The sequence below is a fragment of the Lethenteron reissneri genome, chromosome 2 (genome assembly GCF_015708825.2).
Source record: "Lethenteron reissneri isolate LAM-NWPU_2019-01 chromosome 2, ASM1570882v1, whole genome shotgun sequence".
In the NCBI taxonomy this organism is placed as follows: Eukaryota; Metazoa; Chordata; class Hyperoartia; order Petromyzontiformes; family Petromyzontidae; genus Lethenteron; species Lethenteron reissneri.
In genome coordinates this window covers 10,039,400-10,067,235 of record NC_083780.1, presented here as the reverse complement: position 1 = coordinate 10,067,235, position 27,836 = coordinate 10,039,400, and the positions used below count along the sequence as shown (strand labels likewise).

Here is a 27,836-nt window from a genome sequence, read left to right as displayed (position 1 = left end):
AATAAAACACTAATGTAGACTGTAGCTTGGTTCTAAATCGGTGAGTGTACTGGCAGTCTATAATGTAGAATGTAGCCTGGTTATTAGGCTGGGTGAGTGTACTGGCAGTCTATAATGTAGACTGTAGCCTGGTTATTAAGCTGGGTGAGTGTACTGGCAGTCTATAATGTAGACTGTAGCCGGGTTATTAAGCTGGGTGAGTGTACTGACAGTCAATAATGTAGACTGTAGCCTGGTTATTAAGCTGGGTGAGTGTGCTGGCAGTCTATAATGTAGACTGTAGCCTGGTTATTAAGCTGGGTGAGTGTACTGGCAGTCTATAATGTAGACTGTAGCCTGGTTATTAAGTTTGGTGAGTGTACTGGCAGTCTATAATGTAGACTGTAGCCTGGTTATTAAGCTGGGTGAGTGTACTAGCAGTCTATAATGTAGACTGTAGCCTGGTTATTAAGTTTGGTGAGTGTACTGGCAGTCTATAATGTAGACTGTAGCCTGGTTATTAAGTTTGGTGAGTGTACTGGCAGTCACACACCACACAACACACATCACAACCACACCATACCCACACCACACACACCACAGACAAAGATCCCCCGTATAGCCGTTGACAGACCGTTGGGGAGGGGGCAAGTGCTGTTAGCGAGTAGGAGCGCCTCTGGAAGCCGGCACTGGCACACGAGGGGGGGGGGGGGCCAGGACCACCAACACTAAGTGCCGGTGACGTCACCACGGCGCCCGTGCCAGGCCAGGTGCACTTTGAGGTCACGTGAAGTTGTCGAAGGCTCACCGACAGACCCAGGTGCCATGGGTTGGCCGACTGCGATGACTGGTAAGATGCACCAGCTGCTGTACTCCCTGCTGTGCCGGCCCACCACGCCCCGGCCGGACACAAGCGGACAAAGATGTCCCGTATAATGGAAATAATAAAATAATAAGAATAAAACATAATACAATAATTCTCACGACGTGTCGGCCACAACGCAAGCAGCCGTCCGTTGTGGCCGAAACGTCGTGAGAATGATTTTATTATGTTTTATTATTATTTTATTATTTCCATTCTACGTGACTTTACCGAAAGAACCAAGAAGATGAATTTAAATGTCCCGTATAGCCGTCGACTGTTGTGGCAAGTGCCGTTAGCGGGCAACCTCGTGGCAATGTTGAGCACATCGCAACAGACACACTCGTTTGAGGCTGAATGAACCGAGGTGGGAGAGAGAGAGAGGAGGGGGTGGGTGGAGAGAGACCCAGGACCGGTTCAGATAATCGCCACTGGTATTGGTGGTCGTGAGCGGGAATCGATCGATCGATCGATAGAGAGACACGGCACGCAAGGACACACACGGGAGACACACAGGCAAACGGGACACACGAAGACCTTTCGTGGCCGTGGCGCGGGGGGGGGCTAAGCATGCAAGGGCCGGCACTTCAAAGAGCGGGCCGCACACGTGCGTATTCTGTGGTATTTTCGCACGTAGGTGAGAAAGGCTGCGACTGGGGATCAAAGGCACCGCGTTGTTTTTTTCCCCCAAGTGGAGCTAAGCTGGGAGCGTGGGGATAGCACGCGACAGACGCAGGTATTGGAGGTGACGGCGGGACCAGGGAAGGGAGTACATCGTGTCCAACGCAAAACAAATAAGAAGAAGAATGGATTTTTAAATATATTTTTTGAATGGATCATTTCGGAACTTTTTCGATATTCAAGGATGATTTCGGGTTTTCGGAGTTTTTTTTTTACATCTGTGGCCAAGTCACTTTGGAACAATAATACATACAGACACCTCGGTGAGCTTTGTATGGCAGGATGGGGATCTCCTTCATCGCGTCTCCCGTCCCACCTAAGACGGCAGCCTTTTCCCAATATTCCGCGCGGGGCCACCGCTTCTGATGTTTGGGCATTGCCAAAAAGCTTGGGGAACGCCATTGTGGTCGCTGCAGGCCATCTCAGGAGATGATCCATTTTCTTTGATTCTTTCGATAAAGCCACGTAGATCGAAAAAAAAAGTGAATAAAAAAATAACTAGCCTGGGTCTTAATCGGAGTGTACTGGCAGTCTATAATGTAGACTGTAGCCTGGTTATTAAGCTGGGTGAGTATATTGGCAGTCTATAATGTAGACTGGTTATTAAGCTGGGTGAGTGTACTGGCAGTCTGTAGCTTTAAAAATAAAAAAATAATCATAGATGATCCATTGTTTGCTTCTCTTGACAAGGACACGTGATTTGCATCTGGCGAAACCTACTCTCACGACGCTGATGCTGATGGGTGTTCGTGTGCGTTGGTGTGGCGCTGTCCGAATTCATTCACGGAACAGCGCCGAGGACAGTGACGGCTGAGATGAAGTACTGCAACACACGTGCGGTGGGGGTAATGATTCAGGGTTGTAATCTAAATGAAATGCATAAAGAACAGATGAAACACAGCCCCCTGTTGGCAAGCAACCACTCAGATTGTTGCTGTAAGCCATCACCCGCATACACTTTAACGGTTAAAAAAACACACATCTCGCGATATTCGTCTAAGATAATTTCCCTTGAGCAGAACATATAATACCGTATTTATCTGGATTATAAGACGAACTGGTTAACGTTGTATTTTACAGCAAAACGTTGGTGCGTTTGTGTTGCGTGTGTGCGCGCGTGCCAAACCAGATTCATTTAAATGTAATGACACCAGACACCAAGTTTGGAGTGCGTCGTCCTTTGCAGGGCGTCTTATACCCCGAGAATACGGCAATACATTTTACACGATGGGCGATAGCCCAACAGTGTGAAGGTCCACAGCCCGAAACGTTGGCCTTTTTTATATATTGTTTTCTGTTGTTATAAAGCAGTAGTAATGACACATAGTGATATAACATAAACCGTTAGTGCTCGTTCGTCACCAACGCAAACGGACTCGTTGATCTCGTATTTGATTCATTGCGAAAACACTTAGATGTCCAGCGCATGCAGTCCCAAGTGTGTCCACGTGGCCTGTATTATTTGTACTGCAAACCGCTTTCGCAATGTTCGCGATGCAGGCAGGCGGAGAGAGAGAGCGCACATGCGCGTCTCTTCCAAGCCGTCCTTGCCGATTCGAAGTGTAAATTTGTAAAAAAAAAAAAATTCCCACGTGGTGCCACGCAATATACTTTAAAAATTATAAATCTCATCGTATCTCTCCTCCCTCTTCTCTCTCCATATATATAGCGACATTTAAAACAGTCTACCATTTCTCTTTGGCATCCACCGCACGGCGTATAATTACATATAGTTTTTTTCCCTCTCTCTCTCTCTTTATCACGTTATAAATAGCGATAGCAAGAACAATTTGGAAAAGTGTGTGCATAGTTAGAGGGGGGTACAACAACACTGTCTGAAATTAATGATATGCATCGAGTTGGAAGCCCAGCACTGGCCACGCACTTTTTTTCCGAGTACGAAAATGCCACCACGTGCGCGTTCGGACAGCGAGTGGATAACGAGGGCTGGCGACGCGCTTCGTGGACAGAGAGGGCCGCACGGTAACCCACTTCCCCCTCCTCCCCCCCCACCACGACTCTCTCCGGTCATCGCCCCTGCCCTGTGTGGAGGAGACCCTCAGTCCCACGGCGATGGCAGTGAGACATCACGGGGCGCGCGCGGCGTGGTGTTCTTGTGGCTGCCTTCCCCCAGTGTCAATGATTTCCGACAGGTTTTATTTCAATTATAAAAGTCTAAAAGCCGGGGGGTGGGTGGGTGGGTTCCACCAAATCGCTCTTGATAAATCACTTGCCTACCGACTGCTTTGTTCACATCTGAGCGACGAGTTGCGCAACAAAAGGGGGCAATGCAACAGCGGAATCGAGATCTTAACGGCTAATCGCAGTTCACTTAAAACTCGCGTGACGTTCACGAGCTACGTCGCTGCAATTGCTCGCAACAGGTTGCGCGACTGCTCGCGCAACTGCTCGCAACCGGTTGCGCGCTGGCTCGCAACCGGTTGCAGAGACGTCCAAATACGAACGACTCCGTTGCACGCAACCGATCGCTTTCGAGTGGACCCGTCCCTTAAGTCGTCAAATTCGGTGACAAGCAGTGGAATTTTAGTCAAGTCTGTGGATTTCATTTCGTGATCTTACTGTACTTGACTAACAGGATAAAAAGCTATTTATTCCACTATAACTTATTCAATGTTGGTGTGAAAAGGACAGACTGTATTTTCCCACCCAACCAATTATCAGTTCAGGTAATCTGTGCACTCATCAAATCTCCACATACACTTGAACCGCGTGTCGCCAATTACCAATGGGATGCTCTCCGGCTGAGCGCTGCTGTGCCTAACAACGTCACCAAACCCTCTCGACAGCAATCATCCCAACTTGCTCTGGCCTCTGGTGGGCAGCCGGATTGATCGGCGCAATTCGTTATTTTGATCCACTCACGGTCACTAAAATAAAACGACTCACGGAGGCTTGTGTTGCTTCCGAAACGTCGTGATTTAATTTAGTTATTTTCATATTTTTTATTCTATTTTTCTAATTTTTTTATTTTCACCTACGTGACTTTACCGAAAGAACCAAAGAGTACGGATCCTTGCAGTCACGAAAACTTCAAATCTAAAACGACCCATTTCACTTTGATAAACACGAAGCGTTGTTCGCGAAATTAAAACTGCTCTCGCCCCCAGGATGGCAGCTGTATTGGGGTCAGAGAGTGGACGCTGCCGTGGATGGTTCGTAAATGTTCCCTCGCTGTGCAGGTCCTATTTCAATTCGAGGCACATTTTCAGCCCGGTGTGTGTCCCATCCTCTGCCCTTTTACAGCAGCGGATTTTGGCTCGCAGCGGCTCTTTGGCTGGTCATCGAACAAAGACGGTCACGGCATCGCGCGCTTTCCGATGCGCTTCTGCGGCCGTCTGGAATGCTCTTCTTTCCCCGATATTAGAAAACCACTGGCGCTATGCATTTTTAAATCTAGATTGAAAACTAATTTCTTTACAATAGTTTTTGGTGTTTCGTTTGTTGTCCTTCCCCCGCACCTCCGATTTAGCACGGGTATGGCTACGTGCGGTGGTGCGAAATAAGTCCAACGCACATACAGCAGACGTAGCCGGATGTGGGGTCCGGCACCGGGAACGACGGCGACGAGTGGAACGTCGGCACAACGTGGCGTCAACACGATGCGCCGTGCCCACACGCGGCCACCTGTGTTGTAAACCAGAGCGGGGAGTCCGCGAACAGGGGCCACACGTTTAGTTTCTAAAGCACAATCGTCTCAAGTCACCGACGCGACAAACGACAGACACAAGCAAGGCACGGATGTTCAACTGTGAGAAGATTTTTTGCATTGACCGATGGCGGCCCAGAATATCATCGCTGTATAAGTGGCCATTTGTTTCAAGGCAATTGGACTTTGTGTGTTTGACTTCACAGACGCTCATCGGCGAGCTGTAGCGTTGCAGATCAATGCCAACGTTGCGTTGGCCGCACGCGTATAATCCCGCACTGTTGGGAGGCAGCGAAGGTTCGTGGATCGCACAGATTTGTGAAATTCCCATCCTGCCGGCGGGCGTTGAGGTCAAACATACCCTGGGGCTTGCCGGGATACGGCAGTACAGCAAGCGGATTAATCTCCGTCTGTACACGCGTGGCTTTGCACTGGTTTCCCCCCACGTGCATAAACACTCGCTCGTGGAGTTGGCCAAACATCCCAACGTAGGACAGCAGAGCTTGGGGAATTGTTTGGCGAAAAATGTGCACGATACACGTTTGCGCAAAGAGGCTTAAAGATTTGCAGAAATGACGCTGTATAAATATATATACACATCTCGTTACACATCATCATTGCTACCAATTCACCAACGCGCCTTAGGCATTTACACAATGAAAATGGATGTGGCCCCAACAATGTTGCAAACTTCCCATAGCATTGGGGCTGCCCAGAGGCATTGTGTTGACAGGATACGCCGTGCTGATGAGACCTGGCGAGGGTGAAACCAGTTCAACACCAGGCGAGCCAGCGGTTTTAGTTCACGAGGTCATGCGTTGCCGAACAGATCCGTTGAAGGGGGATCCGAGGGTTTTACTGCGTCACGAGGCAAACCGAAGTGGGGAAACGTTACTCTCGAAAGCCCCATCGGGCTGACGAGATTACGCATCGCGGCGCAGCGTCACGTATGCGACCTCGCCGGTTGACGGGGGTGCAAGCGGATATATACGCACACACACGTGACGAGGTGGGGCAAGTGGACGCCTGGACAAACGTTCCAATGCGCTTCGGCAAGGAACGCACGCACGAAATGAAGAACACCATTGTGGTTAAATCGATTGTTGACCGTCTGTTTAAAAGACGATCGTCGCACGCAAAAAGGCGCAAAATGCTGCACTGTGTGTGGGCGGTCGATTGGTCGGGGCAGACACATGACAAGTCGGATGTGTTGACGCTGTAGTGGAAAGTTCCTTTGGGTTACGGCACGCATTTGCTACGTTTGTCGAGTTTTACCGTGGCGATTGCTTTACCTATAAATCAGCAAGGCGGTAGAGAAGTCCGTAAAAGTGTTTAAATGCAGCACAACGATATCGGCGCGTCTCCTCGTTATCTTAAGACCAGCACACCCGCGAATTGCCGTGTAAATCTACGTTTCCCTTTCTCTAAAAGCTCAGATAAAAGCAAGTACAGAAAACCGCTCGTGGAGAACATCACTCTCCAAACATTTGAAACTTTTCAAATGATTTAAACGCTCGCGCGCACGCTCTCTCTTACGACATGCGCACGTGGGAAAGATTAGGATCAAATGCTCGTGAGTTTGGTCTTTAAAGATCGGAGACGACAGCTCGCTGCGCAGCGGAGGGAAATGCCGCCTTTCCACCGGATACTTCAAAGTACCAGGGGCTTCGATCGCTAACGGAAAGCACAACAGCCCCCCCCCCCCAACCGCCCAAAAACGCCACTCTTTAAAAAAAAAAAGATTTCAGTAATTCGGCTCAGCCAACAAATTCGTTCTTGGATGGCGATTGTGCTCAAGCAATACATTAACGAGATAGTGCACGTAATTAACAACTCGATCCGCTCGTAAAACAAACTAACGCAAAAAAAACTAACAACCCTGTTCATCATACACGAGCCCCTACACTTAAACAGCAATTCTTCTCAACCGTTTTGGGTTTTTTTTTTTTGGTGCTAAGAAACCGTTTACAACCACTACCACAAAGTCCCATCCGTGGGCGAGCTTTGTTTGCACAATCGTTTAAATCTTGCGGAGATGTACTAGGGTGCTAACGTCAACACGCGGCACGGTTAGCGGTTCCCACCTTTTTCCACTGTAGACCAAAACCAGACCACCATTATACCCCCGTCAGCATAGGTCTATCAACAGTGCAATTCTATTGCAATAACCTTCAACACAATACCACCAGATCTTGGTGTGCAAATCAATTTCAAGCGACAAGATACCATTTCCCGGCCTGGTGGCAAATCCTCGGCCCGGTGGGCCCTTTGGCACACGTTACATTGCCACCTCTGTGACCCCTACGGACTTGCAGAGGCCCTCTTGCTTACTTGCTTACGCCTGGGGGCCCCCCACAATGGCGCAAGAACCGAAGCCCTTACGTTGCTATTGCGCGCAGACCCCGACGAGTTTCAATCTATACAAGCAGACTTAACATACCGAGTTCGCTAGCGGAGCTCGGCTAAATCATTCCAACGCAGCTCGTGTCTGCGAGCACTCGGCTGACCATTTCGGCGAAGGCCGAGCTCCGGTGGCCAGATGTACGAAACACGTTGAGTAACATTTCTCTAGTTTGGAATCAACATCGGCGTAATCTAAGGAAAAATGTCACTTGAAGTGCGATTCATTATGAGAAAACCAGCCCCAGGTTCTCATGCAAACCACTGCAACAGTATTGGACTAGACAGGCAGCCTTTACAAGGCCGTAAACGCGCACACTTTTGCCCCACGATACACATTTGGTCGCTGTAATGCTTAAGAGACATCGCGTGGGTATTTTACATACCCTGTACATTCGTCTTGTAACCCGACTTTCACTCGACGTTTGGCACATTTTGGCGATTGTTTCAATGGGATGCGTTGCAGATTTTGGCAGTGAAATCGGATGCGGCCTCGAACGTGTCACAATAGCCAGCAGCGTCGCTCCCAGAGGCAATATTGAGTAGCCTTTCTCAGTTCTGTGCCTGCGTAAAGTGTATATAATACAGCAAAAAAAAACGTAGTTCTATATAGTGTCGTCGTTCATGCAAATAGCATCTCACAACGCTTAGGAACCACAAAACTGTAAGGCAACCGGGTGGGCAGTTTGCGCTCCAAACAATTGCCCAAGCTCTGCAGTCCTCTATGCATGAAGTTGTTCTCAGCTCATTAATGAGCGTTCACACACATGATATAGGGAGGGCTTAATTATTTCGCTCGATATTTTCCGGGAACGCCTGGGAGCAGGGAGATCAAAATGTAAGGGTGCCTGACATCACGTGCCGCGCCGCTTGACATCACCAACACCAATCCCCCGCTCCCTGTTGTGGTGAACATGTTGCCACGAACTACCCACGCAGATATGCGAACTCCAAAGGAGGTTTACACGTTGTTTTGCCAACGTACCCCCCCCCCCCCATCATCAACCAAGACCTCAACAATGCTCCTCGTTGCTGACTCAAAAGTCCTGATCCCCACCGCCCCCTACCCCCTTCTGGGTTCGCGCTGCTCCCGGCACCATCCTGGAGTCTCACCCAGGTTCCGGAAGTACGCTGGGGAAGAGTGCAACAACGCGGACACGTCCAGGATCGACACCACGTGTACGGTGACCGTGAGCAGCCTCGACTCTGCCCATATCTGTGAAATAATTTCACGATGAAACACTTCAATTAACTCAACCAATAATAAGACACTTAAGACATTATGATTGTACGCAAGGCCGTCCATAGGGGGGGGGGGTACGGGGGCCCGGGGCAAATCCCACCATGTGAGCCCCCCCCCCACCGACGCTTTCAAACTAAACCCCCAAAGTGTGGGACCCGGGCGGTAACCCCGATTCGCCGTACCCTAGGGATGGCTCTGGCTGTGTGGTCACACCCAGGGATACATTTCAGCCGGAGCTGTGCAGGAATAAACTCCAGAAAATATTTTCCGGCCCCCCACCACCACCTATCACCCCACCATCCTCCCCACGCCACCCAGATCCTACTATCAGATGGGGGGGGGGGGGGGGGAATCTAGGGTTACTTGAGGGCCCAAGATGATATTCCAAGAGAAATTAAGCTCTGGTCACACTTGACCTTTGAACCCGTGGACAAACTGTCAACGAGTCATCGCGATTCAGCAACCGGTTGTGCGTCGTCTCGGCACCACCGTCTCATTCACATCGCTCCGCGTGCAATCAGTCTCGTGGGTACGGCTCCGTGGGTGGACGTAAACGCGTGCGCTTGTGTGTGCGCACGTCATCACGCGCTCGCTGGACACGTGTCGATCCACACCCTGGACGCCCTTGCCAACGGGTGTAGTGGTTTGCGCACCTCGCTACGAACCCGGCAGCCCGGGGTTCGATTCCCGCTAACGGCGAAGAAGTCCCGATTATCCGAACCGGTCCGGGGCCTCCCCTAGGTCGACTCAGCCTAAAACGAGTACCTGGTGCGGTGTGTAAACATCGGCGCGAGGGAGACAAAGGCGGTCGGGCGTGGTGCTGGCCACCCACCCCCTCGTGTGCCGTTCCGTTCAGGTGCTCGCTAACAGCACTTGCCCCAACAGTCTGCTAGAGGCTATACGGGGGATCTTTGCAGTCGTAGTCACGCGCTTGCTGCGCACGCGTCAATCCGCACCCTGGACACCCTTGCCAAGGGGTTTCTTTTTTTTGCTCCATCTCGAGGGCCCTTTCCGGGTGAAATATTTAAATAAATAATGACGCTATTGAAAATAAAAGTGCCGCGAGGTGGCGGCGGCGGCGGTAGCGGAGTGCAGCGCAGTCGTCCGAAAGCGCCGCCGTGCGACAGAAACGCGGCGGCCCGAGTTCCGATTCCCAAGCCACGGCCAACGCCAGCTGACGAGCGACGTCGAAATTCGGTCCCGTGCCTTAACTCCCCCCCCCCCCTCCGCCCCCCCCCCCCCCCAGGTGAGCAACCCGACGGTGGTGAATAACCATCAGCGGGCGGGCGGGCGTGGTGGCGGCCACACCGCCACCTCTCGTACGGCGTCCCGTGCCTCAACAGGCGCTCACCAACAGCACCTGCCCCCCGGATAAGTCTACGTTGCTACGTAGGGGGGCGAGGGTGTGTGAAGTCAACGTCGTGTCCGTCAAACGTGCACACGTCTCTCTGGGGTTGCGCACTTGGGTCTGTACGTCCGGACCCCACGGCGGGGAATGGAAGCAAAGCTTGAACGTTTTTGTTGCACGAACTTCCGAGGGCACAGGACCACCGCCGGCCCCAACACCCCATTAAACGTTCGTCCGCCCCAGTGCCGTGTCTCGTTGCAACCCAACCCGGCGCACGCACGGCCTCCGACGTTAATGAAAATACGGTCATGGCGATGACCTTTTCTTGCCAACTCGTTCATCAAAACAAGGCTCACTTCTGCACCATGAAAGGATCTCCCCGAACGAGAATCAATACGCCTTTTCAAGCCACGCCACCTCCATAACACTCACCGACAGCCGCACCGAGACCACTGACTCATCACCAGACTATACCCCCAATACTAGACTATACCCATCACCATACTATACCCCCATTACTAGACTATACCCATTACCAGACTATACCCCCATTACTAGACTATACCCATCGCCAGACTATACCCCCATTACTAGACTATACCCATGACCAGACTATACCCCCATTACTAGACTATAACACCATTACTAGGATATACCCTATTACTAGACAATATTGACATCACGACATTCTAAGGCATAACTCTGAGAGTTCAAGTCTAGAGCTGATATAAAATGAGCCTGCATTTCAGTGTACTACTGGGCTATTAGGTTTATAGGAAGCTCGCTGAACGCGTCCTAACTAGCCTACAATAGATACGCATCGATGGCGGTTGCGCAGAAACATGCGTAGATATGGGAGGTGCATTGGCACGGTGGGTAACACGACGCAAGATGGACCAACAAAAACAACTGAACAGAGCGAAGAAGAGAGAGGGATGAAGGGAAGAGAGAGAATGTGTTGCCAGCCTGGAAAACGCTCCTGCCAATTACTCAGCCGGGAAATCCAAACGTCGCAAAACGCCGCCCGCGCTCCCGCCACCGCTAAGCTAACGCAGGCCGCGTCCGTGACACGGAGCGCCCGAGAGCTTAGCCATAGCCCTGCATTCTCAAGAAGGCGGATGTGAAACGCAAGAAGGGTCCGATTTGATTTCATCTCTTGGACAGCCAACGATATACCGTGTGCGTTGCGAGTAGATATTACGTTATTTTATAACAGGAACCGGAAGGGGGCATGGTCTTGTTGGTGAGAGGGGGGGGGAGGGTGGGTGGGGGCCCGTGTTAACATTCCCGGGTTGTTCCTGGGCCACTCCCGGATCCGGCAGCGCAGCTCCGGTTCGCTCATTCGCTCGTTCGTTCCGTTTTCTTTTTCGCCGTAGATCACGGACGGGAGGCGTCTCTCCCGCCGGGGATGCGCGCGAGAGTTCGAAGCATAACGCGTCGGTGCGACGCACACGCGCGCCTAGTCCAGCACGGGTCCGAGCGTGAGCGCGAGCGAGTTGTCGTGAGACAGGTCGAGGTCGGCCAAGGGCTGGCTCGCCGCCCCGAGGAAGACGGAGCGCTTGCTGCCCTCCACGCTCCACACGCTGATCTGCAGCGCTCGCTGCGCCAGCGCCTCCCGGCTGTAGCTGCTGTACAGGAACTGCGCCGTCGCGAGGGAGCAGAGCGAAGTGGGGGGGGAGGTGGCGGGGGGGGGGAGATGAGGTGTGAGCGGGAGAGACAGAGGGAGAGAGCACGGAGCTGCGGAGATATAAAACCTCCTGTGATTCCCATGCTGGCTGTTATCCTTTGGGAAGTTACACAATCGGCCAGCTGGCGGCGCTGCGGTAGAGCGAGCGGTTCGCAATTGGAAAGGTCGCGAGTTGAAATCCTGGCTGTGAGGTGTGGTTGACTCAAGCCATCATCCCTCCGGTGTCGTTAAAATGAGTACCGCATTGTGGGGAAGTCTCCACCTTGACTGTCCTATGGATAGACTCGCCCCCGCCATAGGAACGTAGAGTTTCCTTCACTGGCTCAGGGCTGCAAACAATGAATGAGTACTGCCTCATTGCTTATTTGAGCAGGAAATCACTTTTGACTTTACACGGACAGTTGGTCAGAGGTCAGAGGTCAGAGCACCGAGCTGGCACCGCCGCTAGTCTGGGTTTCAGCCACATGTCATTTGGTCGCAGGATCGTACCACGTCGTCGAATGTGGGTTTGGGTGTTCGTGGAGGGCCGTACCATCTCGTTGAACGTGGGGTTAAGTGTTTGGCGCAGGGTCGTACCATCTCTTCTTGGTTCTTTCGGTAAAGTCAAGTAAAAGGGAAATAATAAAATAATAAAAATGAAACATAATAAAATACAATTCTCACGACGTTTCGGCCACAACGCAAGCAGCCGTCCTCAGGTGAAGAACAGAGCTGTCGGAAAGACAGCGTCATTCCGACAGCCGAACAGCCCTGTTCTTCACCTGAGGACGGCTGCTTGCGTTGTGGCCGAAACGTCGTGAGAATTGTATTTAATGTTTTATTTTATTATTTCCCTTCTACGTGACTTTACCGAAAGAACCAAGAAGATGAATGCCTGCAGTCACGAAAGCTTTAAATCGAAATCTCGTACCATCTCGTCAAATGTGGGTTTGGGTGTTTGCGCAGGGTCGTACCATCTCGTTGAATTTGGGGTTGGGTGTTCTGTGCAGCACGCGCGTCTTGCGCTTGGTGGCGAGGTAGGGGTCTGGTAGCAGCAGCGTCTTGACGCACGGGAAGAGGTCGGATCCTGCGGGAGACACCTGGCGATACGAGCCGCCCAGAGAAGGGTGGTGTTTCATCGGCAACTTGATTTTTGCCACCGCTAGTCAGCCAACGTTCTGCTCCAAGGCAAAACACGTAATAATAATTTACTACTTTGTTATTCGTGCTATTCTTCGAGTGAGAAGCTTCAAGAAGCTGCTATGCTTCACGGACACGGCCTGCAGTAGTGTCACAGTAGGGTGACGATGTTGCTGCTGCTGCTGCTGAATGGTTAACTTGCGGGTAATTTTTAGCAAATTTTGACCGCGACGCCTGCAACGCAACAGCCTAGCTGACCGTCGCGGGATCTTTAACGTCCGCTGCGAATGCGAAGGGGCGCGCAACGGCACCGTTGTGGATGACACGCCCCTGTGAGCTCAACACAGTTTCGTGGCCTGCGGGACCCCGAGCCCGAACCTCCCTGGGGGGAACGAGCTCACCCTCGCTCCCCCGTCCCTCGCTCCCCCGTCCCTCGCTCCCCCGTCCCTCGCGCCGATCGCGCAGACGACGACGACGACTCACCAGGCCGCGGCAGCCGAACACGAGGACGTAGAGGCTTCCGTTGCGGTGAACGATGCGGATGTCCACCTCGCCGCCGGGCTCGGAGCCCAGCGGCACCGCGTGCAAGCCCTCTGCGGGGGTCCAGGGACAACACCAACGTTACCGGGGTAGGGTAGGCGGTATAACAACGGTTGAAAACTCGTCATCTGGATCAGGGGTCGGCAACCTGCGGAGCCGCACGGCGGCGGCTCTTCAAGGAGTGCCTCGAGACGTTATTTATGAAAGACCTCCGTCTCGTAGTCACTTGTATTGCGGCTCTTTAAATATCGAGGTTTGTACTGAATACGAAAACATGGCTGCCAACCCCTGGTCTAGATTGAGAACTCATTCATTTAGAACTGCCTTTTGTGTTTAGTCTGTCTTCCTTCCACCCCGCACATCCGATTAGGACTCTCATCTTCCGTTTACAGCCCTACGTTAGCAGCGGTGGAAACCTTGCATTCCTATGACAGGGGGTGAGTCTGTCCAAACTCCAACCACTGTTGACTTTCCCCACAAAGCGGTACCGATTTTATCGATCCCGGAAGCATGATGGGCTGAGTCAATCCCCCCACAGCCAGGATTTTAATTCGCAAGCTTTTAATTGTCACCTCCGATTAGCACGGCTGACTACATGCAGTGGCAAATAAGTTCAAAGTCTGTACTTAGAACGACACACCCGAGAGTGACATTCACCCCCATCCCCGTAGAACCCTCCCAGACCGCCCAGGTCACCCCTGCAAAAAGAAGGAGGCAATGTTTCATCATGCATCTCGATTAGGGTTAATGTCATCCCCTGGCTTTTTAAACTTCGTTCTTTGTGTGTACTTATGTTGAACTTCTTTGACACCGCATGTAGCCAAACGCGCTAATTGGAGGCGCTAATCTCCTTCGGCCGTCCATCTCTAACGACCGCGATGACGACTGCGGAGAATAGCGAGGAGCAGCATTTTCCCCGCACGCTCGTGGGATGAGAGCCCAGCAGCCCTTGAACAGAAGCATCGGCTGCACTGTGGCCAAGAGTTTCTCGTCTGCTGCATGAGATTTGTGTTGTGCCGCTGATGGTGTCGATGCCGATAGGTTTGGTTTTTTCTTTCCCTTTTCTCTTCGTATATGCATAAAATATCTATATACATACACCAATATTGCCAAAATTGAAAAATTTAGCTATAAACTAAACAATCATTATTTTACCAGGTGAGAAAGTAATTTTTCAGAAGCGACCTGGCCACAAATGAGAGCTCAACCAAGTGGCTCATGATGTTAACATTTATAGCAGCCAAATAATCTGAACGCACATTGATTCTAAATGTGGAGGCAAAAAACTGGAGGGCCCGTAGAAAAATCCGCGCGACCACGGGGGAGATACCACAGGCGTCAGGGTCGCGATCGAACCCACGACCTCTGTATACCAGGCGAGGTAGTTAACATCTCCTAGCCACCGTGATGATGATGAGAGAGAGAGACACACAAACTCCAAATATACAGCAGCAGGCGTCAGGGTCGGGATCGAACCCACGGCCTCTGTATACCAGGCGAGCCACCGTGGTGTCCGGAAGAAGACACTGACCTGGAGACGATGGCGAGCTCTCCGCGTCCGACTGACTTTGGTCTCGAATGAGGGACATCAGAAACATCGCCACCAGCTCACACTGGCAGAGCGCAGGAGGACGACAACAGAGACAGGTGTTAGCCTTGGCCATTGCCGCACAACAACACGGTAAGGGGAATCGAACTCGGTCACCAGGTTTGTAGCGCAGTGCCCCAACCAGAGGTCGCAATGGGGTACCCGATACCCGTACCCTACCCGATACCCGGCTACCCATACCCGGCCAGGTACAGGTACGGGTACCCGGCCGGGTGCAGGTACCCGTTTGCAACCCTGGTGCGGTCGGGTATGGGTAGGCGGTGAGTCACTGGTGAGTAACCGTTTTGTCACTCTTTTCCCAACATCTTGTCTCTTCTCACAATTCAATTTCCTAGAATCAACCCACCCGCGCCTGCAACATGGCTTCATCCCAGAGGTCGCAATCGGGTACCCGATACCTGTACCCTACCCGATATCCGGGTACCCGTTTGCGACCCTGGTGCGTCCGGGTATGGGTACGGGTAAGGAATCAAAACCCGTTTGCGACCTCTGGCCCCAACTGCTCCGCTCACCTATACCATTAAGGCCAGCAACCCACGCACGGCCGCCTTTGTCTCCCTCATGACGACTTTTCACATCGCAACCTGGTACTCATTTGAGGCCGAGTCGACCTATGGGAGGCCCAGTACCGATACGGATAATCGTCACCGACGTTGTCCGTGAGCGGGAATCGAACTCGGGTCGCCGGGTTCTTAGCACAGCGCGCGAATCTCTACACGACCGCTCCGCTCCCCAGACTAAAACGCACTCACAATAATAATAATAAAACACACAAAGACAAAGATACCCCGTATAGCCTTCACAGACCGTTGGGGCAAGTGGCACACATTTTTCACAGACACAGACACACACAGGTGACACGCTCGCACCTGTGCCACCTCTGGCGAGGTGTACTGCAGGAGCGCTGCCAGGTAGTTGCTGATGTCGATTTTCCGGCGAGCAGCCACCTCCTGCGTGTTCACCCGGCCGAGGATGAGCCGGTTTGGGAACCTTCGCAACAACACCAGATTCATCATCACCGTCACCGCCGCCACTGCCAACACAGCGCCAACTCGTCATGGCGTGGGGGAGGGCCCTCATCCAGCAGTGGATTGACAAGAATGGCCGTACGCTCACAAGAGGCGTACGTTGGGGGGCGCGGTGACGTGGCCCCGCGTTTGCGCGTTCGTCGCTTGCCGCAGAGGTTCGCGGTCTGAGTCCGACTGCTGCCCTGGCTGTCACTGCGGGCCGTGACAGTACGCACTGCCGCGTGCCTCCGGGTGGACGTTGAGTACCACCTCGTGTCAGTCACATGACTCGGTCGGCAGGTCGCTGTGTGCCGGCGTCCGGGTGCAATAGTGCCAAATTCGAAAATGACCCGCCAACTGGGAATACACGTGTCAATAACCGCCTCCTGCTCCCCGCGCCTCTGATTAGCAAGGGCTGGTGGCTATGTACGGTGCGAAAGAAGTTCAGCAAACGTACGTAACATGCAAACGACTGCAGGCTGAGGCTGCGAAACGCAGCGGCGCCCCCTCCTTCGCGAAAGCCTCGCGCTGTTAGCACGGCGCGAATACCAACTTGTTGATTTAGTTGTTTTCATTTATTTTCTTTTTTACCTACGTGAAATTACCGAAAAAAACCAAAGAGTACGAATCCTTGCAGTCACGAAAGCTTCAAATCTAGAATTATTGTTTTTTTTGTTATTCACGAACAGGATGGAGAAGATCGGCACGAACGCAGCTCCTCACCGCGGCAACTTTGGCGCGGGGAAGAGCATAGACAGCTTCGAGTGCAGCTCCTGCAGCTCCCCGAAGGTCCTGTGGATGACGCTGGGCGCCGGGTGTCCTTCGCGCTTCACCTGAATCGAGAAGAGCTGCAGAGCGTCGCGTAGAGGCGGTGGGGGAATGGAATACACGGGAGCTCAAGTTGGTTGCGCAGTCCAAGCCGTGAGATGCAAAGATCCAAATGATCACGTTGAGAATGCAGAACCGATAGATGAGAATCAGAATCTTTATTCATCCTGGTGAAATCCGATGAGGTATGAGGTTCTTTATTTACAGATGTCCAGTAGGGGCACGGGCTCAGAAAGTTACAACAAACAATAAAAAAAGTAGGAGTGCAAAGTATAGAAAAGGTAAGCAAATCACGATAAATTTATTCAAATATATACTGAAACTAAATCTTTTTTTTTTTACCAGGTAAGGCTCACTGAGCTATTAATTATTTTTTAGAAGGGACTTGGCCATAAATAATAGTGGCTTATCATGTGGAAATGTACAGCAGCCAAATAATCTAAATGCATGTTTCTAAGATGGCTACGTAGAATCAGAATCTCTCTCATCCTGGAGAAATCCGATGAGCTATGAAGCAAATTTTTCACGAGACATCCAGTAAGGGCGGGTGAGTGGGTACGTATGCAGGCGGGTGTGTGTGGGTGTGTAGGGCGGCAAGGTGAGTGTGGGTACGCGGGTAGCTGTATAGGTTGGCGGGGCACGCACGTAATACTTGTCGGGGTTGTAGCGCTTGCTGTAGCCCGTGACGCAAGCGTGCAGGGCCCGGCCCTGGGCCGAGGCGGCGGCGATGGCGAGGTCACGCGGGGTCACAATGGAGAGCGAGGGGCGGCCGCGGTCCGGCGACGAGCCCAGCGTGCCGGTGCCGGGCGCGCGCAGCTGTGCCAGGTTGTGGATGAAGAAGTTCATGCGCGTGGCCAGGCTGCTGAGGCTCAGCTTGATGTGCCTGCGGCGGGGCAGCGGACACCCGACGCGCAAGTGGAAAATTAAAATTAAAAAAATTTAAAAAAATAAAAGGAAGGAAAAAAAAGATCGCTCAAAAAAACTTGTAATAAAACGAATCACGTGTGGCCCGAGGTTCTGCAAGTTGGTCCCTTACCCCGTGAAGAGCTCGGCGGCCTCCGCCTCGGTGGCTTGGGGCCGGAGTGCGTCGCGCACGTAGACGAGGCCCTCCATGTTGGACAGCTCCGGGATGCCCGACGTCATCATCTGAGCACCACGCCGCGACACACGAAAAGACAACGCAGATGGGGGTCGTCCCTCCCATGGAACCGTCTAGGCCAGGGGGTCGGCAACCTGCGGCGCCAGGAGCCGGTATGCGGCTCTTTAAGGACTGCTTCGTGATAGTTCGTTAGCAAGGACCAAAGTCTCTCGTATTCACTTTGCATTGCGGCTCTTGAAATATTGCGGGGGTTTTTTACCGAATTCGAAAAAAAATCTCTCATGTTATTTTGGTTGCCCGACCCCTGGTCTAGGCCGTTGGGGTGAAGATGCTTTTACAGAGCGCCTTGTGAATTCCAGGGCGTTCCGAAATTCTCTTAAAAACCACTCTTTCTCTCTTTCCCACCCTTCCATCTCCCCTTGTTGTCCTCCCCACTCGTACTAATGCCTTCCCTGTCCCCGAACTCCCCGTGGTCACCCATCATAAATCCACTCATCTCATTTCCATCTTCGTTGATTCCACGCATCGTCACCACCACCACGACCACCTTATTTTACAAACATCCCATCCACTCATCTCGTTTCATCTCGCCAACCGTCTTGTCCCATCGTGAGTTCACTGTCCAGCACCTTGGTTAAGGAGCTATATTAATGGATAAGATAAGCACGAGCGGACGTGTCTGTGCTGTGGCCAGGACCAGAGGTCGCAACCGGGTACCCGATACCCGTACCCTACCCAATACCCGGCTACCCGTACCCGGCCGGGTACGGGTAGGGTACGGGTACGGCCGTGAGTCACTGGTGAGTAACTGTTTGTCACTCATTTCCCAACGTCTTGTCTCTTCTCACAATTCAAGTTCCTAGAATCAACCCACCCGCGCCTGCAACATGGCTTCATTCCAGAGGTCGCAATCAGGTACCCGATACCCGTACCCTACCCGTACCCGGCTGGGTACGGGTAGGGTACGGGTACGGCCGGGTACGGGTACGGGTACCCGTTTGCGACCCTGGTGCGGCCGGGCACGGGTAAGGAATCAAAACCCATTTGCGACTTCTGGCCAGGACCCAAGCCCCGGCCGCCTTTGTCTCCACCTGGTGCTGATATTTACACATCGCACTGCACGCTCATTAAAGGCTGCATAACAATGGGGAGACCTCTCTCGTCAGGCGGCGGTGGTGGTGGGAGAGACCGAACGCGTGGGTCCATTTGGATGTCGGGTGACGATTTTGTCGCTTTTGCAACAGCTGCGTGATCGAGCGGCAGGAAGCGGCGGCATCAGCGGCGCTAGAAACGATGGCGATCTTGGCCCCGACTGATGCAATGTATCGGCAGAAGCAAAAACTGCATTTACAAGTGCTATTTTTATTCATTATTTCAAGTCCCTGGGCCTATTTGGTTTCCAGACCAATGTCATCCAGCCCCGTCTGTCATGAGCACTCCGAAGCCAGCGGAACGCTTAACAGCTCAATTCATTTAAATTTCGATGTAAAGCTTTCGTGACTGCAGGGATTCATCTTCTTGGTTCTTTCGGTAAAGTCACGTAGAAGGGAAATAATAAAATAATAAAAATTAAAGATAATAAAATACAATTCTCAAGACTTTTCGGCTACAACGCAAGCAGCCATCCTCAGGTGAAGAACAGGGCTGTTGGAAAGACAGCGTCTGAATGAACACCACCAAGCTTGGCAGCGTATATTTAAGCTGGGTTAGGGGAGGAAGGGCGCCTTGACAAAGCAATTTGCATATCAACAGAGGAATTTAGCATATTTATGGCAAATGCAGATATGGGATTAGTCACTACTTGTGGAATGCGTAGGAGGTGGGGGGGGGGTCTCAAAGTCATATTATGCCCGTGCATTATGTAGGATTAGCAGCAACAAAGGCAGGAGGTAGGGTTAGCAGTAATAAAGGGAAGGAATTTTAATAGTAAGGAGCTGCAGCAGCCAAACCACCACGTAAAAAAAAGAAAAGCTCAATTCATATCCGTACCAAAGAGAGAGCGAGGAGAGAGCACTGGGTAAGAGCACACACACGGCGATGGCGTCTAGGCCTCGTACCGCCCCCCACTGAGCCCCCCTCCAACCCGCCCCACCCCTTGCATCCCCTGGCTCGCCGCCATCGCTCACCAGGCCCAGGAGGTTGAAGAGGAGTCCCGCGTGCTTGCGGATGGCGTTGTACGCCTGGCAACAGAGCTCCACGAACTGCTGGAAGCTGCTGGTGGGACGGTCACCGCCGTTGATGACGTACGCCATGTCGGCCGTGAGCACGAACGGGGTGCGGTCCCTAGCGCGCGTGGACACACGTTACGCGTATGAGCGCGTACTTGCAAGGGATGCGCTCCCGATTTTTAGATAGATCTGAAAAATTGCGACAAACGGGACCTACACCTAAATCTAAATTAAACTATTTTTATTTTGCCAGGTAACGCTTGTGGCGCGGTTTGGCGCCAGCTATCGTAGAGTGCAGCGGTCGTGTCGCTGCGGTTCTATGCGGCGAGTGCAATGTCTTTAAAAACAATGGCGCTGCTACGCCTCTCTAAATAAAATGAATGCTGAGCCACTTTGCGCGTTCCGAGATTCAGTGGTGAAAGGGGACCCCCCCCCCCACCACCACGCTGCAACTTGCAGACGCCTCAGAACAGCAAAGGGTTAAATTTCGATTTAAAGCTTTCGTGACTGCAGGGATTCATCTTTTTGGTTTTTCGGTAAAGTCACGTAGAATGGAAATAATAAAATAATAAAAATTTACATTGTATTATTTTATTATGTTTCATTTTTCTTATTTTATTATTTCCATTCTACGTTACTTTACCGAAAGAATCAAGAAGAGCAAAGGGTTAATTGCGCTTTTAAATACCACACAAGTAAACTTGAGAAGAGGTACAATGAGCACTACCGTTTGATGTTTCCGAACATCTGCGCGTGGCCCAGGAACTTGCCGAAGTCCACGTGGAACATGTGCCCCGTGGTGCGTAGCATGATGTTGTCGTTGTGCCGGTCGCAGATGCCCAGCACGTACGTGGCCACGCAGCAGCCGGCGCACGAGTAGATGAAGTTCTCCACCGCCTGGGTGCGTGCACACAAAGACAAAGATCCTCCCGTCCCCGTATAGCCTGAACAAACTGTTGTGGCAAGTGCGTGGAACAGCATCCATGCCTGGCCTCCTGTCTCCCCAGTGTCGACATTTTCACACCGCACCAGTTACTTATTTGAAGCCGAGTGGACCTAGGGGAGGCCCACGACCGGTTCAGATAATCGTCACTGGCGTTGACCGTGAGCGGGAATCGAACTCGGGCCGCCGGGTTCATAGCGCAGCACTCTAACCGCTACACTAACAACAACAACAACCGCCATTCGCCACTAAGTGGCGGTGACGTCACCACGACGCTTGTGCCAGGCCATGTGCACCTTGAGGCCACGTGAAGTGTCGAACGCCCGCTGGCAGGAAGTCACGGGGCAGACCCAGGTGCCACGGGTCGACTGACCGAGATGACCGGCTGATGTGCCACCTGTGCCCCCTACTGTACCAACTACACTACACTAACACACACAAATACACACACACACATCAACAGATGGAATGCGGCCTTGATAGCTGGTTGAGAAATGCGGCCTTGCCCAGCAGGCACGAGGTGCGGTAGCCCCCGGTACCTGCTGGTACTGCTGCTCAGAGGGGTTGTGCTTGCGCAGCCAGAGGGCGAGCGGCGTGTCCTTGAAGGATCCCGTCACTCCGTGCTCTCCCTGGATCCGGCGCAGCGTCTCAGCTCCCGGCACCAACTCCACCATGCCTGCACGGGACACTCGCCACACGGCACACGGCGTCACGGCACACGGCGTCACGCGGCAAACAGCACGTAGCGTCACAACACACGGCACGCGGCACGCGGCACACGACACGTGGCATGTGGTGTCCCGGAACGGGGCATGTGGCACACGGCACACGGTGTCACGGTAGACAAAGTAAAAAGGATGTCATGATGAACAACGGATTATAACCTTTAAATGAAATAAGTCTGTGTCACCGCGGCCTTACAAATTGCACACGAATTGATGCGCATGAATATCGCGTCGCGGTCTGATTTTCGCTTGCAAGTTTCAGATTTACTGAAATACACCCGTCCTTGGACGGGCAAAAGGCTCGTTAAATAATAATAATAATAATATCAGTTTGGTTGGGCACTGGAACGGTGTCCCCGGATGGTATGAGGAAAGTCACGTAGGTTAAGATGTTAAAACAACCAAACAAAAACCTTTTGCAAGGAATCATGTCTGCATTAACCACACGTACTTGTGGTGAACATGCAAACAAAAATATATGGCATTGAAACTGATTGGTCCACACTAGAGACAGCTTTCTTTAGAGCCTAGTCTAAAACAGTGTTAGACCAGAGGACGCAAGAAAGGTCACAATATGCATGCTGTATAATTGAAGTTTGCATATTCTCCCCGTGATCGCGCGGATTTTTCTCCGGGTGCTCCGGTTTTTCCCTCCACATTTAAGAATCGATGCACGCATTTAGACGACAATATCATTCGTGATAGCCAGGTCACTTCTGAGAAAGAGCTACATACCTCGGGTGGGATTGAACCTGGTCAAATAAAAACATAGTTTAACAGTTCAAAGAGTGTTTTTGTGAGAGACGGGGGGATGAGGGGAGGGCGCCGTTGGCATCGTGGTGGCGCGCACCTCGCTGCTTGCCCGTGGAGAGGCAGCGGAAGCGGACCATGCGCATGTCGAGGCCCTCCTGCAGCCACACGCTCTCCATGACGCGCATCACCTGCAGCGTCAGCATGTCCTGCCGCAGGTCGTCGCCCGTCTGATCAAGCACGCACGCACGCACACACACACGCACGCACGCACGCACACATACACACGCACGCACACGCACGCACACACGCATGCACGCACAAATGCACGCACACACACGCACACACACACGCACACACACACGCACACACACACGCGCACGCACAAACACACGCACACACACACGCACACACGCACGCACACGCACACACGCACGCACACACGCACGCACACACGCACCCACGGAAGGGAACGCCAACGCTCGCTTACAGAGAGGCAGGGGAACGCGCATTCGTGCACCTGCGCAGGTGCACGCAAACAGAGCGTGCACGGCCCTAACGGTCACTTAAAGAGAAAGGACAAAGCCAAAGATCCCCCACCCCGCCACCCGCGTAGCCTTAATAGACTGTTGGGGTAAGTGCTGTTAGCGAGTAGCACTATGAAGGTCTGCACGGCACACGAAGGGGGAGGGTGGACAGCACCACGCCCGGCCGCCTTTGTCTCCCTAGTGGCAATGTTTACACATCGCACCAGGTACTCATTTGAGACTGAGTCGACCAAGGGGAAGCCCAGGACCGGTTCAGATAATCGTCACCGGTGTTGGCCGTGAGCGGGAATCGAACTCGGGTCGCCGGGTTCGTAGCGTAGCGCACTAACCCCTACATTAATGCTCCCCACGAGCACACAGCACACACAGCAACAAAAATGCTTGCTGACATAGTCTTATTCTCTCACGTTGAGGGGACAGGCGAAGTGACAGGCGAGCGAAGCCATGGGCTGCCCCTCGTTCCCCGAGACAAAGCGCCCGTGCTGGCCGGCGAGAGCTCACCTTGAACATGACGCTGATGTCATCTCCGGGGGCATCTCGGTTCAGGAACTTGAGACACAGAGGCGTGGTGTTTGATGTGAAGTAACAGCAAGCCTACGCAAAAACACAGGCAAAGAGACCCCGTATAGCCTTTAACACACTGTTGGGGCAAGTACCTATAAAGGAAGGCCAACACCACGCCCGGCCGCCTTTATCTTCTCACGGTGGAGATGTTTAAACGCCGCACCTGGTACTCATTTAGAGCCGAGTCGACCTAAGAGAGACCCTGGACCGGTTAAACCAGCACGTAGCCAAACCGTGATAATCAGTGGTACGGGGTAAGGACAACAAACTAAACACAAAAATAAATTCAAGAGAAATTCGTTTTCAATCCCAGATTTAAAAGTGCATATCTCCAGTGGCTTCCTAATAACGGTAGGAAGAACGTTCAAGACGGTCTCAGAAGCACTCCGATCGTGTTTTTGTATTGTAATGTTCTTACCCGCCCCGACCGGACATCTGTTAAAAAGAGCTTCATAGCTCATCAGATTCGTTCGTTCCTCAATCCGCTTGTCATGGTGAGGGTCGCGGCGGCTCATCGAATTCCTCCGGTATAAATGAATATTCCAATTCTGATTAAGCAAGCGCGCAATGCGGCGACAAGTCTTTCTTCGATGGTTCGCCAAAAGCCGCTGCTGCCGCTGCTGCTGCGAGGGTTACCGTAGCCCACGTGATGGTTTACGCTCCTTGACTAGATCAGCAAGCTATCGTGGTTCATTTGTGGCGGGCGCTTTGCGTGTAATAAGTGCAACCATTTCTCATGTATTCGCTCCGCAACCGGAACACATTGGCGCAGGCTCACCTTTAAGTTGAGTCCCGTCAGCACCTGGCTGGGGTTGAGCGGGAGGCGACATTCGCCCTCCCGCTCGAAGAACTTCTCCACGTCCGCCAGGCCCTCTCTCAGAGCGGCCTGCATACCCAGCAGCGCAGGGCACGGCAGTTGGGTTTCAAAAACAGCGCTGTCAAACGGCGACCGTTCGCTCGCGATAATGTACGTATGCATGTGGAACCGGTAATCGTTTCTCCAGGCGAAGAGGTGGGTGTCACCAACACTTTACCACCTCGCCACCGACACGCGACCTGCCGATCGACTGACCGGGGTTTAACTATTTGTACTGCTGAGTGGACAGAGGCAGAGAGGGTGAATTTAAGAACTTTGCACCATTGATTCAACTGCCGCCCCGGGGGAGGGGAGGTGGGGGGGTGGCTTGCCAGTCTAGTGTGCCAAAACCTGGTAACCACCAACAACAACAACATCCGCCATTCGTCACTAAGTGTCGGTGACAGTCACCCCGGGGACTGTGCCAGGCCAGGTGCACTTTGAGGTCACGTGAAGTGTCGAAGGCTCGCTGACAGGAGGTCATGGGACAGATCCAGGTGCCATGGGTTGACTGAATGAGATGACTGGCAGATGCACCAGCTGTGCCCCCTACTGTGTCAACTTGCTGCATTTTATCTGCCCGGCACTCCGCCCATTGTTGTGAGCGTTGCTCCTCTGCCCTCCGCTGTTGTTGGAGGGCGACTGCCTCCAACTGACCAGTAGCGTCCTTCACGAGCCTCCTCCATAGAGGCCGATCTCGACACCGCTGATACCACTCATCGGTAAGTCCACGCAGCTCCACATCCTCACGAACCAACATCGTTCCATGTCTTCTCTAGCCCGTCGTGCCGCTATCATTTAGCACCCTCTATCCGGCCAAACAGAAGCTGCTTGGGCATGCGGTGGCTGGGCATGCGGGCTACATGACCCATGTGAACTACACCCACCAACGCCACCGCATCTACTACCACCACACCCACCACCACCACAGCACCCACCGCCACCACAGCACCCACCACCACAGCACCCACCGCCAACCACAGCACCCACCACCACACCCACCTTGCGAGCGGCTCCGGGAGTGGCAGCGCGCACGCGCGTGGCCACGTGCGTCAGCTCGTGGACGAGGCGCGCCTGGCGCTCCAGCTGGGCGGAGAGGCGGCACCCCACGCAACTGAGCAGCGCGCCGAGCACCAGCTGGTAGCGCTCGCCGGCCTGCTCGTCGTCCAGGGTGTCCTTCAGCAGCCTGGCAGGAGCACGGAGCGCGTGGTAGGTTCACGATTAAATCGCCCACCCATGTGGCGCGTGTGGTGCATGTGGTTGTTGTGGGGTCCCAGGCTGTGCCGCAGCGTTGCCCTTTTTTGTTGCATCTACACCTCCTCCCCCCCAACCCCCCCCCCCTCCCCCGACAGTTCTACACTAACGTGCTGCAACGTTTTTGCAGAATCTACGGATCTTGCAATGTTATTCAGAATAACACAGGGTGAAAGTATCATCATCAAATCAATCATCATCAGACAGGGTGAATCCACTGCTGGATGAAAGCCTCCCCCACAAGCCACTGTAATAATTCACCCAGCACCTGTAAACGGGGCACTTTCCAATTGCTGATGTGCGATTGCATTGGGACCGCGATGTGAATACGAAGTGTTGTTGCTGTTGCTGGTGCGCTTGCTGAGCCGCCCACCAGTAGAGGTAGTGGGCGATGTTGACGCTGCTCACGGCTCTGGCGAGGAGGAACTGCACGAGGGCGCTGTCCAGGTGATACTCGTGCTTCACGGCCTGCAGCAGCAGCAGCAGCCGCAACAAACAACAACAAACAACAACAAACAACACGCAGGAGTCGCCCCCGTGGTTTCACACAGCGTTTGCAGAACTGCCGGATCAGCTCAGATTTCCGGTCCATATTTGTGCCTCCCGTAGAGTCAAACACCCGCTGCGGGCAGCCGGTGCCACGCAGCGTGGTGTTGGCACACGCGCGGTTTCTGCGCGGCGCCCGCAACGCGCGGTTTCTGCGTGGCACCCGCGACCAGCGGTCACCACCCCTGGACTCCCCGCGTGCCCCCACCTGCAGCAGCTGCGGCAGGTAGTCGGCGAGCTCGTCGTCCGAGAGGTTCTCGATCCAGCTCACGGCGAGGCGGCGCACTTCCTGGTCCGGGAACCTGCGGGGGTGCGGGGAGGGCAAGCACAGCGCGCTTAACGGGGGCGGGCGGCACGACGCACGGAGGGAGGGGGGGGGGGGCGCAACAACACGCGGGGGACACGAGAGACGGTCACCGCATTGCGCGCTCCCAGATGCAGAATCAGAATATTTATTTATATTGGAGGAATTCAATGAGCCACCGCAACCCTCACCATGACAAGCGGATTGAGGAGCGAATGAATCTGATGAGCTATAAAGCTCTTTTTAACAGACGTCCGGTCGGGGCGAGTAAGAACATTGCAACAACAAAAATTACAAAAACACAATCGGAGTGCTCCTGAGACCGTCTTGAACGTTCTTCCTACCGTTATTAGGATCCACTGGAGATATGCACTTTCGATCGAAGGCGAGCGCGACGGAGGAGAAGTCGCATTGTATCTGTCGCACGTGCGTATGTGTCGCGTTAGTGTGCGTAGGAACGTGCGTGCGTACGTGTCGCGAGCGTGGGTGTGTAAGTGTCTTCTGTGTGTGTGTACATGGTATACGTCTGCGTGTACATGCTTGTGTGCCGCGTGTGTGGGTGTACCTGTCGTGTGTGTGCGTACGTAGTATACGTGTCTGTGTCGCGACCATAGTAGCATGCCCTCTGCTTGTGCGCACAAACGTCACGTACGCGTGTGCGCGCGTGTACGTGTCCGCGCCGTGGTGCATGCGTGCATGCATGCCGCACAGTGCCCCCAGGCCCCGTCACCCACGCACGTCGCGTGCAGCAGCTCCAGGGCGCGCACGGGAGACAGCGGCGGCCACGCGCGCAGCAGCGCGTACGTCTCGGGCAGCTGCGCGTGCGCCCAGCTGGGGCAGCCGGCCAACACGAGGGGCAGCGCGCCGGGGGGGCAGTTCCCCAGGCATAGCGCACGGAGGTCCCACAGCGCTCGTTTGTCATTGTCCGACAGGCTGGGGGGGGAGGGGAGGGAGAGGAGGGGTGAAGGAGGAGAGGAAGGGGAGAAAGATGAAGGATCATGGGGAGAAGGAAAGAAGGACAGAGTGAGAATAAGGATGGGAAGGACGAGGAAGAAAGAGGCGGAGGGGGAAATGTCAGGAAGCAGAGGAGGGAGAGGATCGGGAGAGCG

At 53.2% G+C, this 27,836-nt stretch overlaps 1 protein-coding gene and 1 long non-coding RNA gene across 7 annotated transcripts in view; one reads left to right on the top strand and one right to left on the bottom strand.

Moving 5' to 3' along the window:
- The first annotated feature begins 695 nt into the window (after positions 1-695).
- On the top strand, positions 696-10,130 carry LOC133344043 (uncharacterized). Its single transcript, XR_009755302.1, has 3 exons — positions 696-829; positions 2,213-2,342; positions 10,079-10,130. It is a non-coding gene; the product is annotated as an uncharacterized LOC133344043 (long non-coding RNA).
- Positions 10,114-27,836, bottom strand: part of LOC133343011 (phosphatidylinositol 4-phosphate 3-kinase C2 domain-containing subunit alpha-like) — a 45,580-nt gene continuing 27,857 nt past the window's right edge. For 4 of the 6 annotated variants that reach the window (XM_061552455.1, XM_061552447.1, XM_061552439.1 and 1 more), the window contains 18 exons: positions 27,466-27,660; positions 26,632-26,725; positions 26,251-26,345; positions 25,626-25,809; positions 24,546-24,653; positions 23,705-23,797; positions 22,756-22,885; positions 21,720-21,856; positions 20,965-21,134; positions 20,196-20,352; positions 18,007-18,116; positions 17,616-17,853; positions 16,866-16,990; positions 16,005-16,125; positions 15,058-15,139; positions 13,470-13,579; positions 12,821-12,946; positions 10,115-11,819 (listed from right to left, as the gene is read on the bottom strand). In XM_061552455.1, coding sequence (XP_061408439.1) covers positions 11,640-11,819; positions 12,821-12,946; positions 13,470-13,579; positions 15,058-15,139; positions 16,005-16,125; positions 16,866-16,990; positions 17,616-17,853; positions 18,007-18,116; positions 20,196-20,352; positions 20,965-21,134; positions 21,720-21,856; positions 22,756-22,885; positions 23,705-23,797; positions 24,546-24,653; positions 25,626-25,809; positions 26,251-26,345; positions 26,632-26,725; positions 27,466-27,660 — 2,455 coding nt within the window. In that variant the 3' untranslated portion in view covers positions 10,115-11,639. Of the gene's footprint in view, positions 11,820-12,820; positions 12,947-13,469; positions 13,580-15,057; positions 15,140-16,004; positions 16,126-16,865; positions 16,991-17,615; positions 17,854-18,006; positions 18,117-20,195; positions 20,353-20,964; positions 21,135-21,719; positions 21,857-22,755; positions 22,886-23,704; positions 23,798-24,545; positions 24,654-25,625; positions 25,810-26,250; positions 26,346-26,631; positions 26,726-27,465; positions 27,661-27,836 lie in introns of all 6 variants that reach the window. The other 2 variants (XM_061552473.1, XM_061552482.1) reach the window with 1 other exon arrangement.